Genomic DNA, 17,113 nt, shown 5'->3' with positions numbered 1-17,113 from the left:
TGTCACAAAAGGTCAATTACAAAAAAGGGTGCAGATCCCATTTAGATGAGAAGAGATTTGATAGAGAAGCAGCAGTAACCATTGAGTTTAAAATCAAAACAGTAGCAGAATGAAGCGAGTGTAACAGAAAAGATTTAGATACAGAAACCTCCTTTATCAAATTACCAAGATGCAGTGGGAAAACAAACCTGATCAAAGATTGTAGCACGTTTTCTTTTTTTACATGTAAGCGGTTTCAGCAGTTCATTTGACAAGAAATCAAAAGTCCTATTAAACAAATTTGATCTTAAATATCATACCTGTTTTAAGGTTTAAAATTCAGCGAGCAGAAATTAGGGCTGCTCGATTATGGCAAAAATCATAATCTCGATTATTTGGGTCAATAATTGATTATCAAAAACTAGGCAAGGCAAGTTTATTTATATAGCACTTTTCAACACAAGGCAATTCAAAGTGCTTTACAAAAAATGAAAGACATTAAGAAAATGGCATTTAAAATCAGTCATTAAAAAGAAAAGCTAATAAAATAAACATTAAAAGAAAAAAATACATGGCAGTCAATTAAACATTAAAAGAAAAAAATACATGGATAAAAGTTACAGTGCAGTCTAAGATATGAATAGTTCAATTAAAAGCAGCGACAAAAAGAAAAGTCTTCAGCCTGGATTTAACTAAATGGATTATTATCCATTTAGTTTGAAAACATCCATTTATTTAAAAAAAAAGAATTGTAGTTTTTAACAGTTGATTACCCTGAACTTTAAGTATAATTCAACTGAAAAACCAATACAATTTTTTTATAATAATCGTTTTATTACAATGATGTTGTTTTCATAATCGTTGCAAGCCAACATCGTAATTGCGATTTAAAATACGATTAATTGAGCAGCCCTACTTTCTTTCTTATCAACATGCACATTTCCCCCAAATTGTTCCATGCTGTGACCTAGCAACTGTTCTGCAAGGTTGTCATGTCAGTGTCTTCACTGTCATTCACAAAACATCCTGAGAGTAGTTCCCAATTTGTTCCTAAGACAATCCTTAATATATATAAGGTGCATTTTCACCCCTTATTTGAATACTCAATATTTCGTCCAACTCAGTTTGAATAATAAGTCATTCAAAAACGGCCTTAGACCTTGTAATCTTTGTAATCTTTTGGATAAAATCTGTCTTTCAAGCATCAATCATGTTGGTCAAAGTTTCTCGGCAGCTTCGTGAAAGCTTCTTGCCTCTAGCTTTTCCTCTTTCACCCGTGTTTATTTACGTTCAAATCGATGCATTCAGGTCATGAGAGCTTTATAGTTTGAGGATGAAATGTGAATGTAGTTCTGTCCTCATGCAGTTTGTGTTTCACTCCCAGGCTATGAAAGATACCTCAACAAGTACATCTACGTGAAGAAGGGAGGCATCGGTGGTCTTACCATGGTGCTGGCTAGCTACGTGGTGCTCAGCTACGTGTGGAGTTTCGATCACATCAGTAAGAAGGCTTTCCTTGTTTTCTAGGACAGATAATGTCACTTTCCAATCATCCACAAAAACACCTTTTAACACTTAAACCTCTTCCTCCATCTTTTCTTCCAGAACACGACCGCATGAGAAAGTACCATTAAGCTCCTCCCATCAGACCTCCTGGAGCTTCTGTTCCCCGGCTCTCCATGTTGAATATGTGACTGTTGTGACCAATAAATCTATACTAAAATGTACTGTTGGATATCATGTGTGGTTGTTTGTGAGTTTAGTTTCCATTATCTACATTTCAGCTGAGTAAACAGTGAGAACTCTCAACTATCAGAAAGTGTATGCAAATATAATCGATACATCTGTTACAAAAAACATTTTATTTCCACTGTCATAAATCTTAAATTTGAATATTGTGTATTAAGAAGTAACACTAGGCCTCCACACACAACTGGTAGATACTCATTTCCAGGATACCCATGTATGGTATAACACTTTTAAAGGTCCCGTGACATGATCATAATTCCATTGTTGAGGTCTAGAATAGATTTATTGTGCAATTTTCCAAAAAGCATCTCTGTATAGTCACTCTGTCCTAAACGGCTTGTTGGAGCTCCTGTGAGCCCAGTGGCCGTCTGCGAGACACAGCGAAGCCCAGCCCGAAACACCCGCAGCCTGGCTGGGAGTTTGTGTGTGTGTGCTCAGGCTGAGTTCCGCGCTGTCTCACTGACCCCACACTAGTGAGCCAGCTCAGTGTCGCGAGCCTCGCAACGTCCCGCCGTGTGTGTGAGGAAGTCCGGATTGGTCCAAACGTAACGGCTCCGGACATTACTATACCCAAGAAGGAAACAATGGAAAAAGAGAAATGTCCAACGAGGCGTTCTGGGGCAGCACAGACAGGTCTTTTCTGTGTTAGAGTTTTACTCGCTGCAGGGTGTACTTTGAGGGTTTGTGACTGCAGACCGTTTACATGCAGAAAAACCTTCATAACACACAAGGGGACGGGTGATAACCGGAAAAACATGACATGGGAACTTTAAGTGTGTAATTTGTGGTAAACGGGTCATTTAGGTTGTTCTGAGAAAATCGAAAGCATTACCGGATGGTTTTGGGCTCTAACAGAGTACACACATCATGAATTTACATTCTACTGGCATTTATCACTTTTTTTTTTATTGCATTTACACTGTCGGACAAATGTACTACAAGAATCAGAATAGAAAGACAGTTATGGTGTCACTGATGCAGTCACATGACCGAGGGGAGACTGGAGAAACAGCAGCTTGTTACAGCGCTGTTGGATCCTGGGTGTCACATCTATTTAAATATTGTACAGTACAAACGTAGAAAACTCTGAAGACTGACACATTCAAAACCACAGATTGTGACCTCTTCTCTTTCTTGTATCCACAAAGAATAGAAACAGTAGCCATGTTTATCTGCCAATGTCCATATAAGTCATCATGAAGGGACACACTACAGCGGCAGTCAAAGTCTTTAAGTTCAGCCTGAAGAGCAAACGGGTCGGGGGGGGGGGGGGGGCTTCTTCTCTTCTGCTGCTCACATTGTGGGGGGGGGGGGGTCCGGAGGTTACTGTCCACTCAGGAAGGCGAGGTGTCCTTTAGTGCATTTGTTGGCATAGTGGCCCTTCTCACCGCACTATAGACACAGAGGACAAGAAAACAAAACATGAATGGCTCTTAATCAGAAGCAGATGTTAGAAAAAGCACCTTTTTGCTTTCTTGCCTGGAGTTATTTGAAAAGAAAACAATGTCTCTCGTGCCTGTACAGTCTATATGTAGCTGGAGCCAGTTAGCGTAGCTTAGCACAACAACTGAAAATACCAAAACCTCATAAAACAAGATCAATAACCTGTTTTATGTAATTTACTTTCTGTACTAACAGTGAGTGAAGTGTTAAAACAGAGTTTGCAGTTAAACACTGGCTTACTGAATGTATTATCATTATGGTTACAATTTGGACTGCGCAATCTGTACAAAATAACTAATTGGGATTATTGTGTGAGTACCCTAGCAGCACAGTTTTGAACAGACAAGCTCCAGTATGTTCAAAACTGTGCTGCTCGGGTACTCACACATACAAAGCCATGGCAGCACATCACTCCCACCCTCATCCACCTCCACTGGCTGCCGGTCAAGTCCCGCATTACCTACAAAGTCCTCTTCCTCACCTACAAGTCCCTCCATGCCCACCAGTACTTATCGGACCTCCTTCGCCCACATGCCCCCCCGGAACCTGCGGTCTTCAGACTCTGGCCTGCTTACCACTCCCCGCACCAACCTGCGAACCTTCGGGGACAGAGCCTTCAGTGTGGCAGCCCCCACCCTCTGCGGAGATCCTCAACATCCCCACGCTTGACGCCTTCAAAAGGGCCCTCAAGTCCCATCGGTTTGCTAAGGCCAATGGCCCCTAATCTATTTGTTGTTTTGTCTGTCTGACTGTCTGTCTGACTGTCTGTCTGTCTGTCTGACTGTCTGACTGACTGTCTGACTGACTGACTGTCTGACTGTCTGTCTGACTGTCTGTCTGTCTGACTGACTGTCTGTCTGTCTGTCTGACTGTCTGTCTGTCTGTCTGTCTGTCTGTCTGTCTGTCTGTCTGTCTGTCTGTCTGTCTGTCTGTCTGTCTCTCTGTCTGTCTGTCTGTCTGTCTGACTGTCTGACTGTCTGTCTGACTGACTGACTGTCTGTCTGTCTGACTGTCTGTTTGACTGTCTGTCTGTCTGTCTGTCTGACTGTCTGTCTGTCTGTCTCTCTGTCTGTCTGTCTGTCTGTCTGTCTGACTGTCTGTCTGACTGACTGTCTGTCTGTCTGACTGACTGTCTGTCTGTCTCTCTGTCTGTCTGTCTGACTGTCTGTCTGACTGTCTGTCTGTCTGTCTGTCTCTCTGTCTGTCTGTCTGTCTGTCTGTCTGTCTGTCTGTCTGTCTCTCTGTCTGTCTGTCTGTCTGTCTGTCTGTCTGTCTGTCTGTCTGTCTGTCTGACTGTCTGTCTGTCTGTCTCTCTGTCTGTCTGTCTGTCTCTCTGTCTGTCTGTCTGTCTGTCTGTCTGTCTGTCTGTCTGACTGTCTGTCTGACTGTCTGGTTGTCTGACTGGTTGTCTGACTTTAATATTAGTCACATATGAAGAAGTTAAACTTTAAACATCCATGACTTAAACACTTTATCCAGGATAAAAGCCACAGAGCTGCACCTGCAAGGTGAATACAGCTGACAAAAGAACAAGTGTTTGAATGCGTACATTAACAGGTTTATGATATCACTGCCCCGTCTAAAACACGATCTGACTTTAATTACATTTGACTCGAGTGTTTCGTCAACTTAATGTGTTGCTTAAAATAATACTTCTGCATACAGTATGTGACACTGTGAGTGTTGCACGGCCAGATACGGCTCAGCTGACTCAGATATGGAAATATATGATACATTATGAAGTGATATGCCGCGGACTGTACTTAATGTTACTCTGATCCGGTTACTTATGTTGTGGCAGATATTTAATTAAGCTTTCTTAACGCTAATGTTATAATAATCAGATTGCTCTGAAGATGAGGTGATATTCTATTAATGTTCACGTTCACACAGTCGGTGATTTTTGCCGGCCGTCTTTCCTGCAACGGCAGTTTTTCTGTATTTCCTTTCTCCTGTAATATGACTTGATCGCTTTAAACTCCGCACACTGAGCTCTGATTGGTCAGCAGGCAGTGCTTTCACTGAGTTGATCTCTTAGCCTGCAACCTAACCTGGTCCCGACCAGGGTGGTGTACTACGAATCTAGTTCAACCTATCCTGGATATGTTTTGAGTTATCTGGTTGACTTAATCCAACACAAACCCGCTCTCGCTAAACTGTCCTACAACGCTGACTATCAACTCATTCGCTCAAGCCAGCCGTGTCCCATCTAGTTAGGTGCGCGTTCACATGAAAGGGGTGGTATCTGGAGCATTCGACCAATCACAAACATGGAGAAGCGTACTGACAGCGCAGCGTCATACTTCCTGAATGAAAAGTCAACTATAATATTAGTCAAATATGAAGAAGTTAAACTTTAAACATCCATGACTTAAACACTTTATCCAGGATCAAAGCCACAGAGCTGCACCTGCAAGGTGAATACAGCTGGGAACAGAACAAGTGTTTGAATGCGTACATTAACAGCTTTATGATATCACTGCCCGTCTAAAACACGATCTGACTTTAATTACATTTGTCTCGAGTGTTTCGTCAACTTATGTGTTGCTTAAAATAATACTTCTGCATACAGTATGTGACACTGTGAGTGTTGCACGAGATACGGCTCGGCTGACTCAGATAAGGAAATATATGATACATTATGATGTGATATGATATGAATGATAATGGGACACATTGACGTCTGCACTCACAGTGCCGCTGACTGTAGGCAACGTAATGTTACTTTGATCCGGTTACTTAGGTTGTGGCAGATATTTAATTAAGCTTTCTTAACATAATAGTATAATAGTTATAATAGTCAGATTGCTCTGAAGATGGAGGTGATGTTCTATTCATTTTCACGTTCACACAGTCGGTGATTTTGGCCGGCCGTCTTTCCTGCAACGGCAGTTTAAACTGTATTTCCTCCGCACACTGAGCTCTGATTGGTCAGCAGGCGTGGTGCTTTCGCTGAGTTGATCTCTTATCCTGGAACCTATCCTGCTTCGGAGCACAGACTAGGTTCCAGGATAAGTCACCATGGAGATCTAGCCCGCTAAAAAGTGAACCAGCTTCGTAGTACCGGAAATCCCAGAAGTTATCTTGCTAAACGAAAATCCTGCTTCGTAGTATACCCCCCTGGTTAGCCGCACAGCATAAGTTACCATGGAGATCAAGCCCGCTAAAAAGAGAACCAGCGTCGTAGGACCGGAAACCCAGAGGTTTCCCTGAAGTTAGCCGGCTAAGCGAAAATCCGGCTTCGTAGTACAGGCCTCTGTTCTTCTTTGTAAAGCGACCTTGGGTCTCATGAAAGGCGCTATATAAATCCAAGTTATTATTATTATTATTGTTGTATCTATAAATATGGTGCCATTTTTAAATGATTCTCGATATTGGAGGATTTAATAATTTCTGCATCATTCATAGATATTATCTTTTAAAAACATTAAAATATATAACATGTATATCAACAAGAAAGCATAGAATATATTTCCCCAAACTACAGCTTTACCATATTATACTTAACTCTGTTTTACGGCGAAATTCACATAATAATACACTTTATTTATATAGCACCTTTCATGCAGTATGACAACAAATCACAATCACAAATGAGGAACATAATTAAAATATGTATAAACAATAAAACATGAACAGTGATACTACTAAAAATGATAAGCCAAATTAAAAAGATAGGTCTTTAATTTACTTTGAAATTGAGGTTGCTGTTCTAAGATCAAATGGGAGGCTGTTCCACAGTTTGGGGCGATATCAAAACCAAAAGCAGCCTCTCCAGTTTTCTTGTAATGCACTCTAGGTACTTTTAAAAGTGAAACATTGGAGGATCTAAGTGTCCTTGCTGGTTGATAAAAAAGAGAGACAGTCACTTGAATATGTTGGGGCAAGATTATGTAAAGCCTTGTAAATCATTAAAAGCACATGACTCACCTTGTAGCAAGTGACCTGGTCCAGGGGCCGGGGCCCTCTGTTGCCCCCCATGTGGTTCTGATGATGAGGAGGAGGACCCATCGGCATGTGGTTCTGCGGGCGCATGTTGGGACTGGAGTTGGTCAGCTGGATGAGAGAGAGCGACGAGCGGCCGATGGTGGGAACCGGCTGCAGCAGGAAACACGGAGAGAGACATGATTTTTACTCTTCAGCCGAGGTGGGAAGTAGTGGAGTACAAATACTTTGTTCCTGTACTTATGTATATTTTTCTGGTATCAGTACACGACTTTTTACTTCTTACATGTTGAACACAAATACCTGTACTTTCTACTTCTTACATGTTGAACACAAATACCTAGGGATGCACCGAATATTCGGCCACCGAAAATGGTTAAAAAGGCCCTTTCAGCTTTCGGCCGAAAGGGTTTTAGCACCGAAAAAATATCACCGAATGTCAGAACAGGTTTACGTTGGTAACCTAACGTGTTGTTGTGATGACGTAATAAAGACGCGGCGACCATGCTCGCGGCTGGCTCACAGGGGGGGGGGGGGGGGCGAACATTGACCTTTGTCATCGAGATTGCCCTGAGCCTTTAACAAATCGTATTAAATAATCTGATGACAGACTGTAAACAGAATAGCTGAAATTTTAACAAAATAAATAACTCAGTTTCCTCTAATCATTAACCCATGTTTGTATAATGTAGTTAACTCCGTGTGTTGCTGCTAGCATACATAAAACCTGACGTGGAAACGTTACTCGTGGATGGAGCTACAGAGCTGCTAGAAAGACGGTCGAACCCGGTACATTCCTCCGTCTGCATGCGGTGCACTTTTGCTAAATGTTTAGACAAATTGCTCGTGCTTACATGCTAAACTCTTATTGCACTTATGGTAACAAGTATTCTCCACATCGAGACGGGTAAAGTTTAACCACACCTCGGAGCGCGTTCTCTCCGCCATCTCCGCAGTGTGCTCCGCTGCATGTAGCAGCTGCGTGTGTGTAAACTGCCCCGCCCCCTCGCACACAGACAGGGGAGAGAGATCTCGTCTGATCGAAAATACATCATAGACGCATTTGTTGTCTTTGCATATTAGAAACGAGTTGGCGACACTAAGACTGCGATATCATGTTTTTTAGCAATAATACATGACATATATAAATGTACTGTATGCATTCAAAAGTGCTGAATAAATGTTTTATGGACCCATAATAGTGATTATTATTTAAGTTAAGTTTTGCCATAATCATGTCTATTTCCATAATCAGGTAGCTGAACAACATTGGTAAAAAATGTATACATTATATATATATATATATATATATATTTCTATTAATCATTTTCGGCCTTTCGGCATTCGGTTTTCGGCCAACTGTTTCCTATTTTCGGTATCGGTTTCGGCCAAGAATTTCCCATTCGGTGCACCCCTACAAATACCTGTACTTTCTACTTCTTACATGTTGAACCCAAATACCTGTACTTTCTACTTCTTACATGTTGAACACAAATACCTGTACTTTCTACTTCTTACATGTTGAACCCAAATACCTGTACTTTCTACTTCTTACATGTTGAACCCAAATACCTGTACTTTCTACTTCTTACATGTTGAACACAAATACCTGTACTTTCTACTTCTTACATGTTGAACCCAAATACCTGTACTTTCTACTTCTTACATGTTGAACTCAAATACCTGTACTTTCTACTTCTCACATGTTGAACACAAATACCTGTACTTTCTACTTCTTACATGTTGAACCCAAATACCTGTACTTTCTACTTCTTACATGTTGAACCCAAATACCTGTACTTTCTACTTCTTACATGTTGAACACAAATACCTGAACTTTCTACTTCTTACATGTTTAACCCAAATACCTGTACTTTCTACTTCTTACATGTTGAACACAAATACCTGAACTTTCTACTTCTCACATGTTGAACACAAATACCTGAACTTTCTACTTCTTACATGTTGAACACAAATACCTGTACTTTCTACTTCTTACATGTTGAACACAAATACCTGTACTTTCTACTTCTTACATATTGAACTCAAATACCTGTACTTTCTACTTCTTACATGTTGAACTCAAATACCTGTACTTTCTACTTCTTACATATTGAACTCAAATACCTGTACTTTCTACTTCTCACATGTTGAACTCAAATACTTGTACTTTCTACTTCTCTCATTTTCCAAACAGCTGGTTCCTTTAGTCTGAATGTGTGTTTGATGCGTGATCATTATTCTTTAGAGTCATTGCGTGCCTATTGATTTGAACACGATCCGTGTATCCATCATTTCCTGGTCTTCTCTAAAGAAGAGGGACCGATGGAAACGTTGTCATGTTGCCGTTGTTCAGCATGGAAACATTCATTAGCTAACAATGACATTATTGTTCTATTAATATAAAGGGAGCTCAGGTACTCTTTAAAACAGCTGCTAGTTATGGGTACTTTTTACTGAAGCACATTTCAAAGCCTCTTTACTTTTACTTGAGTAAAGAAGTTTAGTCAGTACTTCTACTTTCACCAGAGTATTTTTAAACACGAGTATCTGTACTTCTACTTGAGTAAAGGAGGTGTGTACTTTTGCCATCTCTGCTCAGCAGGTAAATAACGGAGCAGTATAAAGATGTGAGGGCTTCAGCAGGGGTTTTTTGGGTATTTGTGGTAGTAACTTACCTTTGCCTGGTTTTGCATTTGCTGTGACAGAGGAGGCTGTTCATTGGCTCCCATTGGCAACTCAAAACGAGGGCTGTAGGAAAACATCTCACTGTTAGATCTACATTACAAAACCAATCTACAACAGGTGATAAGTGTTTTTTCACTTTTTTTTTTAATCTGTATGAAACAAATATAGAAAGGTTACGTACTGCATGAATTTACAGGATTTCCCCTCCGGACAGAAGCCCACCAGGTAATTCATACAGATCACTCTTCTTGTGTGTCTGTGTCTGCAGTCAGGACCTGAGACCAGGAGAAAGAAAACAAACAACAACCTTTAATTCATTTGTATTAGAAAAGTATCCGGGGATATTGACTTAGTATCTCTAAAAAGTGAATTAGTATTTTTAAATAATGAAAAACGTTCGAAAAACATTTAGAAACTTTTCCAAAATAATTCTATAGTTTCAAAATAGAGAGGCGAAGTCACGCCCATCTACTTCCGACCCATGGGACCTTATTTCGGAAAAATTATGTATTGAAGTCAATGGAGAGAAAGATTATCTTTCGATCCCGTTTGTGCCACGAATTACACATATGATGTTTGTCAATTAAAAAAATTATTTCCATGTCAAAAAGTCACAGTTTGTCGTAAAACTGTTGAAATATAAGACTATGAAAAATACGCAACTAGAAAGACTACAAATCCCAGAATCCCGGTCCTGCATGCTGGCTCTCACGGAACCAACTAACTCCCCTTGTGTGTATGTACAGCTCTCAACGTGCCCAGACTTGGAGTGATTTTCACCTCTTTTAATACTTTTCACTTCATTCTGAAAGAGAGAAGTGAAATGTGCCAACGTGACGGCCGTCTTGGTGTGTGGTGCGAGACGGGAGATGTAGGTCATTGAGCGTTTCACACAAACAAAAGTGTTACTTCACAGTTTTACGACACATTTTTATTTTTTTTGACTTGCAAAATGATCTTTTAAATTGAGAAACATCATATGTGTAATTTGTGGCACAATTTCTCTCTCCATTGACTTCAATACATACTTTTTCCGAAATAAGGTCCCATTGAGGTCCCCCGGGAAGGGAGGGACTTCGCCTCTCTATATATAATGACTAAATACTTAGTGTTTCAACATTATACCTACTATGTCAACAACAAAAATTACTTTGTTTCTTAAAATACTGATAAACTTATCAAAATAATGAAGTAGTCAGTTCAAATAATGGTATAGGGTCAAAATAATGAAGTAGTATCTAAAAAACTCTTTAAATAATGTTAACGTTTCACAGTAAAATTATTGTCTATATATTCTCAAATTAAAACCTAAAAAAAGGTTTGGTAACAATTCTTTAATTTGAAGTCATGATTTTGAGAAAGTTTTTCTTTTTCTGGCCTAAATGGGCTTCCATACAAACTGTATATTTGAGGGTAAAACTATCAGTACTGCAGGGATGTTTTGTGAGCAGGTCGTACCGTGTTTGCAGAAGCCTCGGTCGTACCAGGGACAGTCTTTGATCTTGGACTCTGGGTCGATGTGCAGGAAGGGACACTCTTTGTTGCTACACTCACCTGAAAGGGTCATCACAAGAATTATAAAACAGGGACAAATACATGCAGTGATTTTATCAATTAGGAGCTGTTCAACAGTTATAATCTAATGTATTTTATATGACATCAAGTCAACTGACCAAATTTGGAGTAGAAGTAGCATTCGGGCATCTTGGTCATGTCGTATTCGTGGAGGAACTCGCACTGGTCTCCTTTCTTACACAGTCCTCTGAGCCAGTGCTTACACACCACCGTCTTCTCTCCGCTGATGTGACGGAACGGACACATCCCACCTGGGAGGGTAAACAAAGGACAGCACAACTTTTCTGAATAAAAACTACAGGGCATCCAGTCTTGATGTTTGCTAATGAATGAATCACATAGAGCAGGGGTGCCCAACCTTTTTTGAACCGAGAGCTACTTTTAAAGTTGCCAGTCTGCTGAGATCTACCAGTCCAAATAGAGAGGCGTAGCCATTACTGACAGCCTACTACCAGGTAAATACACACTTCTACTTGTATAAAACTGACCTTCGTACGATTAATACTTCATAAAATACTGCAGATCCTTTATCTTACCTCTTTCTAATCTACACACATACAAGTATTTAACTGAAGTTACACAACAGTGTTGTTGATACAGAGTTGGAGTTTATTCACACGTCACTACAGTGGGTAATGTTTTCAAGAAACATTGAACAGTGCTGCCACATATGACACAGGAAAAGAAGAAAAGATTCTGAACCCTTTCTTTGCCATTATATAAAAATAGTGTTGCTACAAAAGTATAAATTAGGCTTACTAATAAGACAACTCAGATCTGAAGCTACACAGGAATCTGCTGCCAAAGTGCAATAAAAAGGACAAAATTAATAGAATCAAACCCTTTTTTTGTTGCATTTTAGTAGAGTATAAAAATAAATGCCTTTTAAAATAGGATGCAAGCAACACTAGTTTCTTAACCTGAATTGATAATAGACTATAATCAATTTAAGTTTGCATTCTTATACCATTTTGTACAATAATTATAATGCATAAGTTCAAACAAACTCAAACTTACAGCAGATTAATAACGGTATCTAACTTGAGTTTTTATTATATCAAAAACCTGTTGAAATGCTACTGTTATTTTTACTGTCCCCAAAAAGCGCGTCGGCAGCCTCCAGGAATGCTTCTTTCACAACTTCGCCGTCTTTGAAAGACTTCATGTGTTTCGCAAGAACGTGACTGACACGATAAGATGCTCTGGTAGCAGCCTTGCTCTTGTTGTTGGCCCTGGTGGAAATGGACTGCTGTGCATTTAGCTGTCCTTTCAGGCCCCTCCCCTTTTGGAGCGTAGGGCAGAATTAGGAGGGAATTCCGTCTCGTAGCGTTTGTGCACTGTTTTGAAATGCCGCTCCTAAATTACCCTTCTTCGATAAAGCCATGCTCGCATTGCAGATGAGACAGATGGACTTTGAATTGGAATAGATACAAAAAGAATCATCCTCCCACTTGGAGTGAAAATTATATATTTTGGGCTTTTTTGCTTCTGCCATAATTGCGGTCTTGTTTGTGTGCGGACTGTCACTCCTGTTGACACGGACAACGTCAGCGAAATAGTGCCCACTGCCCACCAGCCACGCCCCGACACATGGGGTCACGCTGGCCAATCACAAAGCTTTGATGCGTTCAAGTGCATTATTCTGGCACAGGAACATTATGTTACAGGACATTAACGATAACACAGAATGTTGTTGTTCTATTTTTAGACACATCTCGCGATCGACTGGCACCCCTGACATAGAGGATATTATTGTGAAGCAGATCATTGCTCCCATTAGATTGGTTTAAAAAAGGTAAGGACATTTTCAGCGGGTAATTTAATATGTTATCAATCACTTAGAGCAGGGGTGTCAAACTCAATTTCATCGCGGGCCACGTTATAATTATGGTTGCACTCAAAGGGTCGGAGTAACTTCAAGACTATATAAATATACATAGATAAATATATATAATATACATATAAAATAATGTATTTTACAATATTTCCTCTGCATTGGATTATTATCGGATAGGGTAATAACTTCATAATTAACTACGTCTGAAAGCAGAAGTCTAGGGCAAATAATTGCAAGTCTCTTCAGTGAGAATGTCACAAAATGAGATGCATTGTGGGACATGTAGTTTATGGGCAACGTGCTCCTGTAAAGTGGCATGTAACCTTATAATAAACGTATTATAATCTTTGCAAGCTCTTGCGGGCCACATAAAATGAAGTGGCGGGCTGGATTTGGCCCCCGGGCCTTGAGTTTGAGACCCCTGACTTAGAGTGTATTCATTTGCATTTTCAAAATAATAACAGACAAAACAATATGATATTAACACTATACAATTAAACTGGAAGAATCTAAAGCATGTAGTGTACTGTAGAATGTATTTATTGTATTTGTGAACTGTGGATTTCCTCTCATATCTGAATACATTCATTATCTGAGTACTTATCCTTTTTTGAAAGGTTCTTATTAAATGTAAGGATTACAATGGCTGCATTATGGGAAGTGGATGCAAAACATAATCGGTACATCAAAAAAAAAATGTGTACAGATTAAGTTTCCACTGTCAACATAACTGTGACATTTGTCATGAATCCCTTTTTTTTGGTGAAAAACCCTGTGCAAAATGTGAATGTTGTGTATTCAGATCTAACACAAGGCCTCTACACAGACACAACTGGTAGATAAGAATTTCCAGGATACCTATTTATGGTATAACATTTTAAACAAGTGCAGTAGTAGTGTGTGGTGTACCAGTATTTTAGGTTATTTTGAAAGTAAATAGAAACCGGGTGGTTTTGGGCTCAAACAGAGTATACACATCATTCATTTACAATGGCGGCATTATGGGAAATGCAGGATCCAGTCTTTTTGAAGGCTTACTAGTTCTAGAAGATAAAAGTCAGGATAACTCTAATGCTTCAGATTTGACCATCATGTTTTTAACCCATCTGTTGTCAATACCCACACTTTGATGGAAGTACAGTGTGTGATTGTTGTCATGTTGTGTTTTTACCTTTCACACAAGCTGCTCTCATGAAGAACTCACAAACAGCAGACCCGGATTCTGCAGAAACACAAACAGTATTATTACAACCTTAATAAATACATTAGACATTAAGCTAAGGTCAACAGTTGTCTATAGACTATAGTTCACCTACAGCGGCTAACTACCAGCTAGCATCCGAGCACTTACTGTCCATGCCGGGGAAAGGCAGAGGCTGAGCCCCGAGCTGCTGCTGCATGGCCAGCTCCAGGTCAAACTTCAGGTGATCCACGGTGGCCAGGAGGTCCTGCATGTCTGCGAGAGTCTTTCGTGCTCTTCAAAGTAAGAAATGTCCGTTTTCGGTTAGCTAGCTAGCGGTTGAGCTATCTAAGTAGCTTCTTCTCCAGTCAGCTAAAGTGGCTAACCGGGCTAGCTAGGCTAACCGATAAGGAAACAATAAGCGTGCTCCCTGATGAGGAACCAGAAAAGCTGCTGTGGTTTGGAGCTTTAATTGTCTGTTTTAGAGAAACCTGCACATGAGTCGGTCTGTTGCTTTTAGTTACAAACTGCTCATTCTCAACAGCAGAAGGATGGAAGGCGCGCGGCCTGACCTCTGACCTGACGGATTCAAGGCATCACTAAACGATCATCGAGTGGAGCTCACATCAAACTGTGGTGCCTTTTTACTGGTTTATAATACTGTATCAATATGTTTTGGAAAGAAAAAAAATAACAAGCAAGATAAATAAGGAAGTGATGAAGAGTTGAATGTGTCATAAGTTCCACCACCATAGTTGGTTGACTTTTTTCACACTTATTGAATTATCGATGTCTACATTTAAATTCCAAATGCCACTTTCTGTCTGCATGCTGCCAGAAATAAACTTATAATAAACAATTTGTTTCCTAAAAGGAGAAATACATAGAGCCTCAGCCGGGAGGTTTCATGAAAGGGGTAAATTACAATTAGTGCACACAATTGAGTGATTTCTTTTATTAATTATGAAACAAATACAACACTTGATAATTGTATTGCATTATCTAGTAGGTACCTTTCACACAATTGTATACAACAACTCCTTTTATTCTTATATTTCATATTTGTATTTTGACCTTGGCAGGAGATTTGTAAGTAAGTAAGTAAAACTTTATTTATATTGTGCGGTGGAAGAACATTAAGGGGACATTATTCACTGTGTTATAGAGTGTGTTGCGCCACGGACCTGTTAGGTAGCGCACCTGTGCTTTGTTATCATTCTAGCTTGAGTAGCATGTAATGAAGTTGTTCCTACCTTTCTGTGTAAACTAATGGAAAATAAAGTGTGGAGTTCCATACTCAACACGCCGCCTCCGACTCCCATTCATCGGCTCTACAATAGCACCCTTCTCAACACGAATGTACAAAGTGCTTTACAGTATACAGTACACAATACACAATTCATAGTACAAGTATAAAATGTAGAATAAAAGGCATAAAACACAGCAGGTAAAACACAGGAAAAAACACCAATGAAAAACAGCTACAAACGCACCTCCTCCGGCGCCCCAAAGGCCCGTCGGAAAAGGAGAGTCTTGAGCTCCCTCTTAAAAATCTCTACTGAGACAGAGGCTCTTATTCTCTGGGGGAGTTTATTCCAAAGCCTTGGGGCCATCACTTCAAAGGCACGGTCCCCCTTAGTGTTTAGCCTGGTCCGGGGCACCTTTAGGAGGCCTTGCTCAGAGGACCTCGGGGCCCGGGTTGTGCTGTGAGGGTGGATAAGGCCGTTGTGTATATTCTTTGTCGATTCAACACTATTTTACAATATTGTACAATAAATCACCTCTGGCTGTCAGAGAACTCACTGCTCCATAGTTTCTCTTTGGTTAACTGGACTTTAAATTCACACTGTACATAATTCTAGTCTAATTATGTGCAATGCCTTGTTTGTTTTATGCCGCTGCAACGAAAACATTTCCCAATTTGGGATCAATAAAGTACATCTTATCTTTTTTTAGTTTATGTAAAAATATAATTTAAGTAATAATGAACACTCAACAAATAATTATGCAATATGTTTCCATATCTTTTTTTTCTTTTGGAACAAGATTTAATTGAGTTTTCAGAAACAAGAAACAGACTTGGTTTGGTTGGAAAACAAGATTGTTTCTGAAGATAACAAATCTAATTTAAAGGTGGGGTAGGTAAGTTTGAGAAACCGGCTCGAGATACACTTTTAGTTATATTCCATGGAATGCTCTTAACATCCCGATAGCAATGAATATCTTAAGTGCTTTGACAAAAAATCCATAAAGAAATGTAATATATATATATATATATATATATATAATAAAATTACCTACCCTGTAATGTTGGAGAAACCAGCTCGAGTGCGCTAGAATTTGAAAATACACAACCGGAAGAAATCTGCCACTTCCTTACAGAGCCCCTCCTCCAACACACACGAACGCGCACATGACCAATGAGGGCACGAGGTAAGTTTGTGCCCAGATGGAAGGCTGACAGGCAGGTAGGCCATCCAGTTACTTTAGCCGGGCCGGCTCAGATGATTGGTCGTGCTTTTTACAGCGCCACGGCTTCCACAGATGAATTTTTTTTAATATATATTTATTGTCAAAGCATTTAATATATTCATTGCTATCGGGATGTTAAGAGCATTCCATGGAATATGACAAAAAGTGTTTCTGAAGTGAATTAAATACCCCACCTTTAATGAAAGCGTATGATTTAAATTAAAAAAACAGACCCAGGAGTTCCC

General features: G+C 39.8%; 2 protein-coding genes across 2 annotated transcripts in view; one reads left to right on the top strand and one right to left on the bottom strand.

Annotated features, from left to right (window-relative positions):
• atp5mf (ATP synthase membrane subunit f) overlaps positions 1 to 1,706 on the top strand; it is a 2,908-nt gene extending 1,202 nt beyond the window's left edge. Inside the window, exons 3-4 of the mRNA XM_034199051.1 lie at positions 1,364 to 1,480; positions 1,585 to 1,706. Of these exons, the coding sequence (XP_034054942.1) occupies positions 1,364 to 1,480; positions 1,585 to 1,613 (146 nt within the window). The 3' untranslated portion in view covers positions 1,614 to 1,706. The remainder of the gene's footprint in view (positions 1 to 1,363; positions 1,481 to 1,584) is intronic.
• A 786-nt stretch (positions 1,707 to 2,492) lies between these two features.
• cpsf4 (cleavage and polyadenylation specific factor 4) lies at positions 2,493 to 14,997 on the bottom strand. The gene is made up of 8 exons (XM_034199039.1): positions 14,568 to 14,997; positions 14,388 to 14,438; positions 11,478 to 11,630; positions 11,263 to 11,358; positions 9,986 to 10,079; positions 9,795 to 9,867; positions 7,102 to 7,269; positions 2,493 to 3,120 (listed from the first exon to the last, which is right to left on the bottom strand). The coding sequence occupies exons 1-8, from the start codon at positions 14,668 to 14,670 to the stop codon at positions 3,052 to 3,054; spliced, it is 807 nt and encodes a 268-aa protein (XP_034054930.1). The 5' UTR covers positions 14,671 to 14,997; the 3' UTR covers positions 2,493 to 3,051.
• Between the last annotated feature and the right edge of the window lie 2,116 nt (positions 14,998 to 17,113).

This window comes from Gymnodraco acuticeps, unplaced genomic scaffold, assembly GCF_902827175.1.
Source record: "Gymnodraco acuticeps unplaced genomic scaffold, fGymAcu1.1, whole genome shotgun sequence".
Classification (NCBI taxonomy): Eukaryota; Metazoa; Chordata; class Actinopteri; order Perciformes; family Bathydraconidae; genus Gymnodraco; species Gymnodraco acuticeps.
This window is presented reverse-complemented; position numbering and strand designations above follow the sequence as displayed.